Raw genomic sequence first — 12180 nt, forward strand, 5'->3', positions numbered from 1 at the left:
ATTCATTCAACCTGCTGTGTCCGATTTATTCTGTGCGCAACTGGGACGCTCCCTACAGTGCTGTTTCCAGCTGTATCCGTCTCGTGACGTTCGCCATCAGTTGTTCGTTGTGGTATAACGATTTTTCTAAGGCCTCCATGTGGCCTATCGTGGCATTTATCACCTTTAATTGGCTTTTTGCGGTGTGCCGTAGAGTCTGTTGCTGATTTTGCATCAGTTCAAGCTGCTCCTGTATGTGTTTTGCATCGTCGGCATCCATAGTGCCGAACAGCGTTTTGCTGATTGTGCCGATCGCGTCTATTAACCCTCGCTTATTATTAGTTGTTTTATATATAGTTTGTAATCGCGTTAATAATTGCGTTAATTTTTTGTTATTTTTCTCTATTATATGGAGAATGTTTTTGCACGTCTGCTGCGTGTCCTTTGCGATTATCGTGTCGCATACTTTTTCGGCTTGCTGTAGAAATTTCTGAAGTTGGTGATATCGGTTTCCTAGGGTTGCTACGTCGATTTTAATCGCTAGTTTCCAAGTAGCTTCTACCTGTTGCAATTGTCCGGTTCTCTCAATAAGGACTCATGTTACCTTTCTTCGAATTTTTACCTTGGTTTGATAGTGCCTTCTCCTCGCGTTTTTTCTCTCCTCGCGCGTTTAGTTGCTCTTGCGACGTGATTCAGAGAGAGTACTTTTCGTTTGCGCTAATTGTGAAATGAGGTGCCGTCTGTGTAACCGTTTTTTTTTGTCCCGACGACGTGCGACGCATGTTGGCGCACGTATTGGCTCCGCGCTGCTCGTGCGGGTGCCGTAAGTGAGGGTGCCGCGCTTAGTGCGCGGATTGCGGCAAATTTGGGTTCGGGGCCGACGTCGCCCCCTCCCACCTACGCAGAAGCGTTGCTAACGCCCCCGGACACCTGGGTGCATCTTCTCCACCCCCTGGAGGTCACCTTGGATGTGGCCACCGGACGTCGTGTGGTGCGACGTGTTTGATGTTCGGTAAGCACTTATTGTCTAATTTTCGTTAGTTTTTACTATCGCCTATTTTCTATTGCCTACTTCCTATTGCTTGTTTTTGTTCTTCTACGCTGTTTTTACTGTTCTATAAAGGGCTTTAATCGGTTTACGTGTACTCGCGTGGTTTTCCGTCCCTTTTTGATCGTATAATTTACGTCTGAGTGTTTTTCAATTACTTCGTACGGTCCTATCCACGGGGATTCTAATTTTTTCGATCTTCTACGCACCGTTTCGTCGTGCAAGAGAACTTTGTCTCCCACTTGGAAATTGATTTCTTTTGTCTTCTTATCATACGTCTCCTTGGCCTTAGATTTTTCGTTTCGCAAATGTTCTTTTGCAACTCGTTGTGTCGCTCTTAATTTTTCTTTTAGCTCTTGCGCGTAATTGTCATAAGTATACGTTGGTTTCGGTGGTTGCGACAGTGCCGTCGGTAGTGTCGCTCGGTGCCCGTATACTAATTCGAAGGGTGTAAACCCGGTCGCTGTGTGTGGCGTCGTGTTATACGCGAACATTGCGTATGGCGTCCATTCGTCCCAGTCTGTCTGGTCCGCGTTAATATAATGTCGCAAATATTCGGCTAATGTTCTATGAGAGCGTTCCAATGCTCCATTACTCTCGGGATGGTAGGCCGTTGTTTGAATTTTTTCTATCTTCAGTAATTTACACGTGCTTTTAAATATTTCGCTAAGGAAATTCGTTCCTCTATCCGTCAGTATTTTGTCGGGGATACCGTATTCAAAGATAATCTTTGTGACGAATTCTTTCGCGATTGTATTCGGTTCTTGATTAGGTACGGGTATCACCTTACTGAATTTTGATAAATTATCCTGAAACGTGAGGATATATTTATTTCCGTTTTCGGTCACCGTCAGTGGTCCTACTATATCTAGAGCACATTTTTCGAACGGTTTGTCCGCGGTGTCTGTTATTACTAAGGGTGCTTTATTTTTTCGCGATAACTTGTTCTTCTGACATAGTTCGCATTTATTAATGTAGTCTTCGACGTCTCGAGTTAATCCTCTCCAATTATGCGTCAACCTTATTCGGTTTATGGTGCGTTCCACACCCTGATGTCCTCCTACAGGTGCATCATGGTATTCGTATAATATACGTTGCTTCTCTTCTTCTGTGTATTTTCTTTCGCTCTCCTCTTCGTTATTCTCTTTTTTCTCTATCTTGTTGATATCTGTCGGCACATGTCGACTCAGCGCATCCGCGTTTCTATTCTCTTGACCGGCCTTGTGTACGATAGTGTAATCGTATTCTTCTAATTTCAATCTCCATCGGATTAATCGTGATCCGGGGTCCTTTACGTTAAATAGCCAAACCAATGATTTATGGTCTGTCACGATGATAAATTTTGTTCCATAAACGTATGGTCGGAAGTGTTTCACCGCCCATACTATCGCTAGTAATTCTTTCTCGGTAGTATTGTAATTTTGCTCGGCTTTAGATAGTACTCTGCTCGCATACGCCACGGGTTGATCTTGACCTATCTTTCCCTGTGACAGTATGGCTCCTATTGCGTAATCTGACGCGTCGGTCGTTACTACAAATTCTTGGGAGAAGTCCGGGTATTTTAATACCGGTGCTGTGGTTAGTTTTTCTTTAAGTATTTCAAATGCGTTTTGTTGTTCTGCGTTCCACTCGAATTTGATATCTTTTCTGGTCATTTTTGTGAGTGGCTTGGCGATTGCTGAAAAATCTTTAATAAATCTTTTATAATATCCGGCTAATCCTACGAAAGCCTGGATGTTCTTTACTTTTGTTGGTCTCGGGAAGCTTTTTACTGCTTCTAATTTTGTAGGGTCTGGCGAGATTCCGTTTTCTGTTATTACATGTCCGAGATACGTCACTTCTTTCCGAAGGAATTCGCATTTATCGGGCTGTAATTTCAAATTATATTTTCTCAGTCTTTTTAGCACTTCAATTAATCTCTTATTGTGCTCTTGTAAACTTGCTCCGTATACTATTATATCGTCTAGATAGACTAAGCATTGTAATCCTACTAGTCCTGCTAAAACGGCTATTATTGCTCGTTGAAATGTCGCTGGGGCATTTTTCAGTCCAAAAGGCATTTGATTATACTCGTAATGTCCGTATTGTGTCGAGAACGCTGTTTTTTCTTTATCTTCTTCTTCCATCGGGATTTGATGATATCCCGAGGCGAGGTCTAGCGTGGTAAAATATTTTGCTTTTCCCAGTTGGTCTAGGATATCGGTTATGTTTGGCAATTGGAAGGAATCTCCCTCCGTTAGGTCGTTCACAAACCGAAAATCTATTACCACTCTCAGTTTTAATTTTCCTGATGCGTCTCTTTTCTTCGGTACTACTAGCAACGGCGCATTCCACGGGCTCGTGCTATGTCTAATAATTCCGTTTTTCAACATCTCTTTCACTTGTCTATTCACTTCTTCCTTGTGCTTTTCTGGCAAACGGTACGGTCGGACGTTGACCGGTACGCTGCCCGCCTTCGTGGTAATCTTATGCGCGACGATATCAGTGCATGTCAGTGGTTCTCCTTCCACATGCAATACATCGCTGTAATCTCTGCAAATTTCCATAATGGTTTTCTTTTCTTCTTCGTTTAAGTGTTGTGTGCGTATCAATTTTTCGACTTTTTCGCTACGCGGCATTGTTTCTTCTGCCTTGTCTACTTGGTTTATTTCTATCTTTTTTGCTTCTTCTTGCTCTAACTCTTCTAATGTTACTTGCGGCATTAGCATTTCGACTGTCTTCTCCGTCGTATTTAGTATGCTTGCCGGACATAGAAAGTTTTCTGGCATCACTAGGCAATTTCCTATGAACACTCCTGGTATTGTCTCTTCTGCCTGTATTATTCCTAGTGAATTTTTATCGGTCGCGACTTGCACTATTGTCTCGCTTCGCGGTTTCAAAACCATTTTCTTATACGGATATAATTTTAATGTGCTATTCCCTATGCGTATTGCGCTCGACTCGTAACTATATGACGCTCGATGTTTCTTTATAAAATCTACGCCTAGTATTCCGTCGTATTCTATCGGAAAATCATCTTTGACGACATATATCGTGTGCTTGATCTTTCTATCTTTCAAGTCAATAGTTGCTGCAAATTTTCCAATTGTATGGGCTTTGTGACCTGTTACTCCTGTAAGGGCCATTTTATCCTCTTTTATCATTGTTTCGCCTTTCAAATGTTTTACTTTTATTATTGATACGGCCGCTCCGGTATCGAACAGTAAATTTATTTTTTCGCGCTTCGCTTCTCGCATGGGCAGAGTGATTAAGTCCAGCCCTGCATGCTTTCGCGGCTTGTTCGTCAGGTGTGACACCTGATACTCTAACGCCGGTCGGCGCTGCTTTGTGTCCTCTTTATCTTCCTCATCGCTATTCGCGGCTGAATTACTGTCCTTTTTTCTCGGGCCATTCGTTTTCGGGGGAAAATTTTTATTTTGTCCTCGCGGATTATTAGGTTTGTTGTGGTTCGTCCTTTCTTTATTTGGTCGACCAATTAACAACCAACATTCTTCGCGCATGTGTCCTGCCTTCTTGCAGTAATTGCAGACTTTATCTATCGCGTTTACGCGGGGTGTTCTATCGGGTTTTGGTAAGGAGAAACGGTTCGCATATCTATTGGTACGACATTCCCTTCCGAGGTGCCCGTATTTTCCGCATTTTTGGCATTGTAACGTCGATCGGTTATCGCGCGGTTGCGGCAAGTACGCATAATTATTTTTGGGACGCGGCGGAATTCCACTCGGCCCGTTTACTTTTTCTTCGGCGCTCGCTCCGGCAATCGCTTCTTGCAATGTTGCGAAATGCTGAGCTCGGACAAGTAACTTGATCTCGTCTCTCAATCCTAATTGGAAATTCTGTAATGCCTGTTGTTGAATCATTTCTAATATAGTTCGCTTGCTTTCTATGGTGTGATTTCTTCCCTCTATCATGGAGTCGTATAGCTCCATCGCTAGCTTATCGGCTCTTAATCCGAATGCTCTTGCATTTTCTCCGGGTTTTTGCTTGAGTGTATTAAACTCTAGTTGTAAGTGTGTTGTGCTTTTGCGGCTCAAATAGCAAACTTCTAATTCCTTCTTTAGTTGTGCGAAATCTCTTATCTCTCGCGTTTGAAAGTCTATCATCGCTCTTCCTTTTAGCTTTGTGCATAGCACTGCTTCTAATAGCGTTCCTTCCTCCATAGGATTTATGTTTTTCATTGCATATGACGCGGCGTTTAAGAATTCTTGTAATTTACTCGAGGTTCCGTCGAACTCAGGTATCATGTCTCGTGCCTCTTTTAAACGTAGATATCCGATTGCGCGCTCCGCTTGGTTCCGAATATCATATGACGTTCTTCCGTACGTTACTTCAAACGGGAGGTTACTTGGCTTGCGTCTCGCGTGAAATTCGCGGCGTTCAAGATTCGCCGTTTCTAGTTGATTTACGCGATCTTGTAAGTTGCGGATTCCATTTAATATCTCGTCGAGAATGGAATCTCTATCGTCTCGCGGCGGTTCGGCCCGTGCGGGTATCCGGTTACGGTGATTCGCCGGGGTGCCTCTTTGTGATAGCACTTGATTAAGACGGTTTATTTCTTCGTCTATTTCCTCTGGGGTTATCGGCGCGTTGTCATTTACGTTATTCGCGTCGTGGTTGCTATTTGTTGCTTCCGCCATCTCGATTATGTTCACGTGTCTCGGGGCAGAATAATATTCTTGCGGGTCAAATACGCTGCTATCATACGAAGTCAATGAGAACTCTCGTCTGTGTGTTCGCCTACTGGTCGTACTGTTCGCGTCTTCGGATTGTGCGTGCGCGTGTGAGGGGTGGAGTCTATTTTCGTCGGGGCAGTTATTTTGTCCTATTACTCTCGCGTCTAAAATTATAACGGAATCGTCGATTTGTTCGCGTTCGATTACGCTGTTCGGGTGTAATTCCGATTCTGATTCGCTTTCGCTTGAGTAGTACGCGTCTAAATTTCTACGCACGGTTTCGCGATTATCGTTTACGCCTTCTTCGGTCGTTTGCACGGGGCTTAACGGTCTATTTCTACGCGCTCGTCGTGACGTCTCGCTATGGAGCCACGATTGGTTTAGTTCCGCAGGTGGATTTTCGTTTTCCGACATTTACGGTGATTGCGCTTTACATACTTTGCTTAATCGACTTACATTACGGTCGCTAGTCGCATGTTGCTGGTGGGTGCTCGTGCCGCCTTATCTGTCGGTGAGCCTCCGTTGAGGTAGGTCGGCGCCTTCTCGGGTTACGCTGCTCGCTTGTCCCTCGTCGGCCGCTACCGTGTTGTCCGCTGTTTTTGAATCTGGCTGCCTGTGTCTCCGTTGAGGATGTTGCACTGCCTCACTGATTCACTTCTTTTTCTGTTTTAGCTGCCGTTCCCGTCTTCCTGCCACAGGATCCCTCACGCTGCCACCATTTTTACGGCGGGACACCAGGGATCGTTTATCCACGGAGGAGGCGGGATTTATTAACAACACTTCTCAATAAATGATAACTTTAATTAATTCACTTTGGGTTACAATGATTATTCGCGTTAAACGCCCGTCGCTTCGAGACTCCAATTGCCCTCTCGTCTCCTGTTGTCGCTTCCTTTTCAATCCTCGTCTTGTCCTTCGATATCGCTGAGTTGCTCGATCGTATCTGGGCCGATCGCGCAACTCATTTTTTGCTGATTCGGCGTTGCGTAATTCTCTCGGGCTTTCGCGGTCGCGTTCCCTATTGTTATTCTCGGTCTTTCTTAATATTATTCTTATTTTTATTATTACATTTTAATTGGGGCCGCAACAAAAGTATATGAAATAGGGGTTGAATTTCCCGGGGAGTGTATAGTTTTTTGTTACCGATTTTTTGGAAACCGGTTTTTTTAATTTTTCTAATTTTTTGGGAAATAATTGATTGAATCTCCAAGAAATATATATGAAGTAGGAGTATAATTTTCCGGGGAGTGCTATAAAGTGTTACTATTTTTTGTTACCGATCTTTTTGGAAACAGGTTCCGAATGACTGAATCTCAAAGAATTGTACATAAAGTAGGTGTTGAATTTCTTGGGGAGTGCTATAATAAAGTATATAATTTTTTGTTACCGATCATTTTGGAAACCGGTATCAGAAGTAGATAAAAAAGTAATATTTTTCAATTTATAGCATTTTAGAGAGAGAGAGAGAGAAAGAGGGGGAGGGAAAGGGAGAGGGATGGGGAAATAGAGGGAAGGGAGAGAGAGAGACTATTTGCGTGTCTTATTACACATGTCCTCCGGGGCGAAGCCCGGGTAACCAGCTAGTGCGTATTATATGTGCACAATTAAAATTTCTCAATTTGCCTTCTCAAGTCGAATTGGTTAGACCAAGACTAAATCCCTTTTTTAAAGTCGCTACAGTCAGTACAGTCCCGAACAGGCTTGATAGCTGGGAGGACGTTACGCGGCGAGGTTTTGTGCACAATTGAAATTCAATTTGCATTTTCAAGTCGAATTGGTTGGACCAAGACGCCTGAATCTTGTCTATGCATCTTACCTTTTTTTTTAAGTCGCTCCGAACGGGCTTGATGGTTGGAAGGACGTTACGTGGCGAGGTTATGTGCACAATTAAAATTTTTAATTTGCATTTTCAAAGCGAATTGGTTGGACCAAAACACCTGAATCTCGCCTATGCATTTTACCATTTTAAGGTCACTACCGCCCCGACCCAACTTGCTAGCTGGAAAGACGTTACGCAGCGAGGTTATGTGCACAATTAAAATTTTTCAATTTGCATTCTCAAGGCGAATTGGTTGGACCAAGACACCTGAATCTCGCCTATGCGTCTTACTTTTTTGAAGTCACTACCGCCCGATGGTTAGGCTATCGTAGGACATTCCGCAATGAGGTTATGCACAATTGAAGTTTCTCAATTTGCATTCTCAAGGTGAGTTAGTTGGACCAAAACACCTGAAACCTTTACGCATTACTGCGTTGACATATAGTCGATATAGACGACACCTTTATATCTTGCTGCTGCGTCTCGCTCGGTTACTTTCGTCTAACCGTCAGGTGCCTCTTTGGCACCGAGGATGACGACGATGAGCCACGAGCACGACCGTGATGGCCGTGATGATCACGACACAGCGACGACAGCGACGACGAGAAAATGCCTCGCGCGCGGTGCTCGCGATTACTCGCAACAACGACGCGCTTCCCTTCACTTCACCTGTTTCCCGCGAACCGTGCGGAAACGCCGTGGAAGTGCAGCGTCAACCATTGTCACGACGACGACGGTCTCCGGCTTCGTGTAGCTGTCGTTCGTCGTCACTCGGCACATAACCTCGCACTGTACACATATGGGTAAATCTGAAGGAGAGCTCCCTCCTCACCGATTTCACTCACATATGTGACATATGTAAGTGACACCGTACACATATGAGAACGACGAACGCTACCTCACCGTCGCTATCGTTTCCTTTCTGTACCTCCTCGCCGTCTTCCGAACTCGAGAAATCGTCTCTAACATCCCTTACTTCTATTTACTTCGGAATCTCGTAAACACGCGTGTGGCTTAATCGGCACAAAGTAAAAGAATGACCAACGGAACGGGAAGCTAACCCTAGCGGAAAGTTTTAGAACTTTAAAACTGTGGTACATCGGTACATAGTAAGGGCTACTACCATATGATCTCGAGGAAGAGGCGCGCAATACAATTTCGCTTTACAACTTAGCATGTACTTTAAGTTGTAAAGCGAGTTCCACGCTGCCTACCGGCGGGGTGGGTGCGAGGAAGGGGGGGCCGAAGGCCCCCCTCGCACCCCCCCCGTGTGTGTGTGTGTGTGTGTTATGTATGCATAATATCTACAATTTAATATAGTCAGGATAGTCAGAGGATAAATTTCACGCATGTACTTAAACGAGCTTATAAAGCGCGTCATGAACCCATGTGGCACCTTTTTTTGCGTGGAAAGTGTATGCGTGAATTATTTCGACATATATATATATATATATATATATATATATATATATATATTAGTTATTTATGCCTTCCAATACTCAAAATAGCTGCTATATTTTCCAAACTTTTTTTTGTTAATAACTTTTTAATGAATAACGAGCGACGGCTAAAATAATATATAATGGAAAATAGAAATACCGCAGATTACATAGAAGTTTTAAAACAAAATAACAAATACTGTCCTTTCATTATCATGCATGTGTCAAAAAGGTTTGATTATTTTGTATTCGTGCGCGTATATTTTAAAAAAGGCTTTCTCTAACTTAACAGATTACTACTTACGCGGTGCTACTAATCTACAAAAATTAAATTGTGTTGCTTAGGGATTTTCGTTAGTACCAACGTTATCCCCTCTACTTTTTCGGGAAACTGTCGTGTAACTTTCTAATCATGCGGTGTCGAATCGAGCGTGTCGAATCGTGCGGTGTCGAATCGAGGGTGTCGAATCGTGCGGTGTCGAATTGTGCGTGTCGAATCGTGCGGTGTCGAATCGTGCGGTGTCGAATCGAGCGTGTCGCATCGTGCGGTGTCGAATTGTGCGTGTCGAATCGTGCGGTGTCAAATCGTGCTGTGTCGAATCGTGCATGTCGAAAAGTGCGGTGTCGAATCGTGCGTGTCGAAAAGTGCGGTGTCGAATCGTGCGGTGCCGAATCGTGCGGTGTCGAATCGTGCAATGTTCGCGTCGAATTGTGCGGTGTCGAATCATGCGGTGTTAAATAGTTACGTGTCCAATAGTGCGTGTCTAATCAAGCGGTGTCGAATCGTTACGTGTCCAAAAGGAGGTCACCCGCATATCATGTGTCCGCAGGTACATGTGCCAAAAGTATCTTTTGCCACCTCTTCACAACATATTGGACACTCTAACGACCTATTTAAATTTGCATGTCGCAAATTACAATTTTCCCTATTGCAATTGTCATTCTTAAATTCTTTACAAATATTTGTATTCTGGAGGGTCCGGCCAACCTCTTGCTTTAGGTATTCAGTAGCTTTCTCTGTAGCTTCGTATCTGGCCTGCTCGACACTTGTCACGTGGATGAATGGACACGTACATCTCCCTGCTGCACGTGGTGTTTTAATAATTATAGCAATATTTGTACTTATGTACAAATGTGCAATAAATACTGAAGCAGCAACCTCTTTTGAAATTGTGGCAGATCTGCCAGCTGTTTCCTGGAATATTTTTTGTATATCATTTTACTGCATATGTATTAAACCACATAAAATATTAATAAAATAATCATATAATCATACCATTATGACGTTTTATATCATAAAAGAAATTATAATATTAAAATATTATAAATCTCTTTTATGATATAAAACGTCATAACCTCTTATGATATTTAAAGTTATAATATAACAAACCTGAGCCGTAAAAAAACATTTTCTCAGTTGAGAAAAACGTTCTTCAACTGTTCTCTGACACAAAGGTTGGGCGTTAGCAACTCCCGAAAATTTGTCGACACGAAACTCGCTCGTGATCTTTACAAGACTCTTCGGTTCTTATAATCGATGGCGCTTCGAGATGGCGCATTGACATAAAGCATGAATTATACATACGTACTTTCTACATGTAAAAGTAATCGACAAAAATTAAAAGGATAGAATGCGAAAACGGCTAATACCTATCACTTTCTATCCAATGCTGTGATATATTGAAGAAAAAGAAACGGAGATTGGTCATTTCTACGCTCTTTTAATTACATAAAATATATAAAATATTGCATTACTTACGTAATTTTTCACGAAAAAAAAAATATATTCACACAATAAAAGACAAGTTTACTCATTTTTTGGGTGTATTAATACAAATCTTGTAAAGTTACATATAAAATAACAAAAACGCGTATGATCGCTCTATATTTCATAGCGATATATGAAATATTACCATTGAACTACATAATATTACAAAAATTGGATTAATTATACAAGATAAGTAAAATATTTCATTTCTTACATAATTTTCCATAAAAAATAGAATGTATTTACACAATATAGGACAAACTTACACATTTCATGTGAAATTGAAAAAATTTTGTATAAATACAGCAATTTTGTAATTTTTCATTAAATTTTAAATGTTTCGAATTAAACTTGTAATATTTACATCTATTATTGGTGTAAATTCACATAAATTTTTTACAGTGTAGTGTCCATTTGTTCTCCATTCTGAAACTTACCAGTTTTGTAGAGAATTAACTAACGAACAAACTCGTATTTTTTTCAACATTCTACAGTGGTGGTTTGTTATGAAAAATCACTTTTGAAAATTTAATTGTTTATAATAATTAACCAAAATTTTTTTTGTTAAAATTCAATTACACGAAATTGAAACGTTCAAGAGCTTCAAAATGAGCTCATGCCGAAGTCTGTAAAGTAGCATAAAACCGGAGATATTGATATTTTAATGAGAGTGTTTGTCCAATTTTCAGCGATTTGGTGCAATTTTCTATCTTTAATAACTTTGAAAATACCGTTTTTAAAAATCTAAAAAAAATTGACGTTCGTTTTTTGGTTGCATAAAACGTGTAGAAAATTCAGTGACAAAATCGAAGTCATGACCCAAAATTTTGTATTTATTTTGTCCCGCTTGACGTGTTTTTGCTCATATGTGATGTGTGATATATACAAATATTCAGTACACAACAGAGAGTTTACTGTTCTGTTTCAATTAAGCGTTAAAGTTTAAAGGTTAGGAAATCTGTCATCAGCGAGAAATGATCCATTGAATCGATGTCGAAATCATCGATATTACATCATATCGAAATAATGCTCGAAATTTGAAGCTTATTTCGATGTTTGTGCTTTACATTTTTTTAAATAAAAGATTATTTGTGACATACATTCATCGTGCTAGACTGTAAACAGGCAAATTATGTATTTTCTGTTAAGACATCGATATTTCATCATTTCGATATCGATTCGAAACTATTTTGATTTGCCTGTCAAATATATAATAACATTGCCATTATATATAATGCAATATGAATAAAAAATTATATTGTATTGGCAGACATGGATAATGTAAATATTTTATGATTTGAGCATTATAATAATTGCGTTACAATATTAATTTTTTTAGGCTTCCATTACCATTAAATAGTTACTTTATAACTATAAAAGTCACAACAAATATCCTGTTTGTAATTTGACAATTGTTTTGAAAATTGAAATATTATAGAATAGGTACACGGAGA

General features: G+C 41.0%; 1 protein-coding gene across 1 annotated transcript; it reads right to left on the reverse strand.

Annotated features, from left to right (window-relative positions):
* Window positions 1-2057: 2057 nt before the first annotated feature.
* On the reverse strand, window positions 2058-6114 carry LOC112466931. Its single transcript, XM_025035292.1, has 3 exons — window positions 4009-6114; window positions 2206-3840; window positions 2058-2087 (listed from the first exon to the last, which is right to left on the reverse strand). The coding sequence occupies exons 1-3, from the start codon at window positions 6112-6114 to the stop codon at window positions 2058-2060; spliced, it is 3771 nt and encodes a 1256-aa protein (XP_024891060.1).
* Between the last annotated feature and the right edge of the window lie 6066 nt (window positions 6115-12180).

Source organism: Temnothorax curvispinosus, unplaced genomic scaffold (genome assembly GCF_003070985.1).
Source record: "Temnothorax curvispinosus isolate PA1 unplaced genomic scaffold, ASM307098v1 QBEX01016735.1, whole genome shotgun sequence".
Lineage (NCBI taxonomy): Eukaryota > Metazoa > Arthropoda > Insecta > Hymenoptera > Formicidae > Temnothorax > Temnothorax curvispinosus.

Excerpts from the sequence above, each read along its gene's own strand:
- LOC112466931 (XM_025035292.1), bottom strand. The coding sequence starts at position 6,114 with ATGTCGGAAAACGAAAATCCACCTGCGGAACTAAACCAATCGTGGCTC. Across the intron at positions 3,841-4,008 it reads AATACGACGGAATACTAGGC|GCAGAAGAGACAATACCAGG; the intron begins GTAGATTTTATA and ends GGAATAATACAG. Across the intron at positions 2,088-2,205 it reads CGGATGCGCTGAGTCGACAT|GAGGACATCAGGGTGTGGAA; the intron begins GTGCCGACAGAT and ends ATGCACCTGTAG.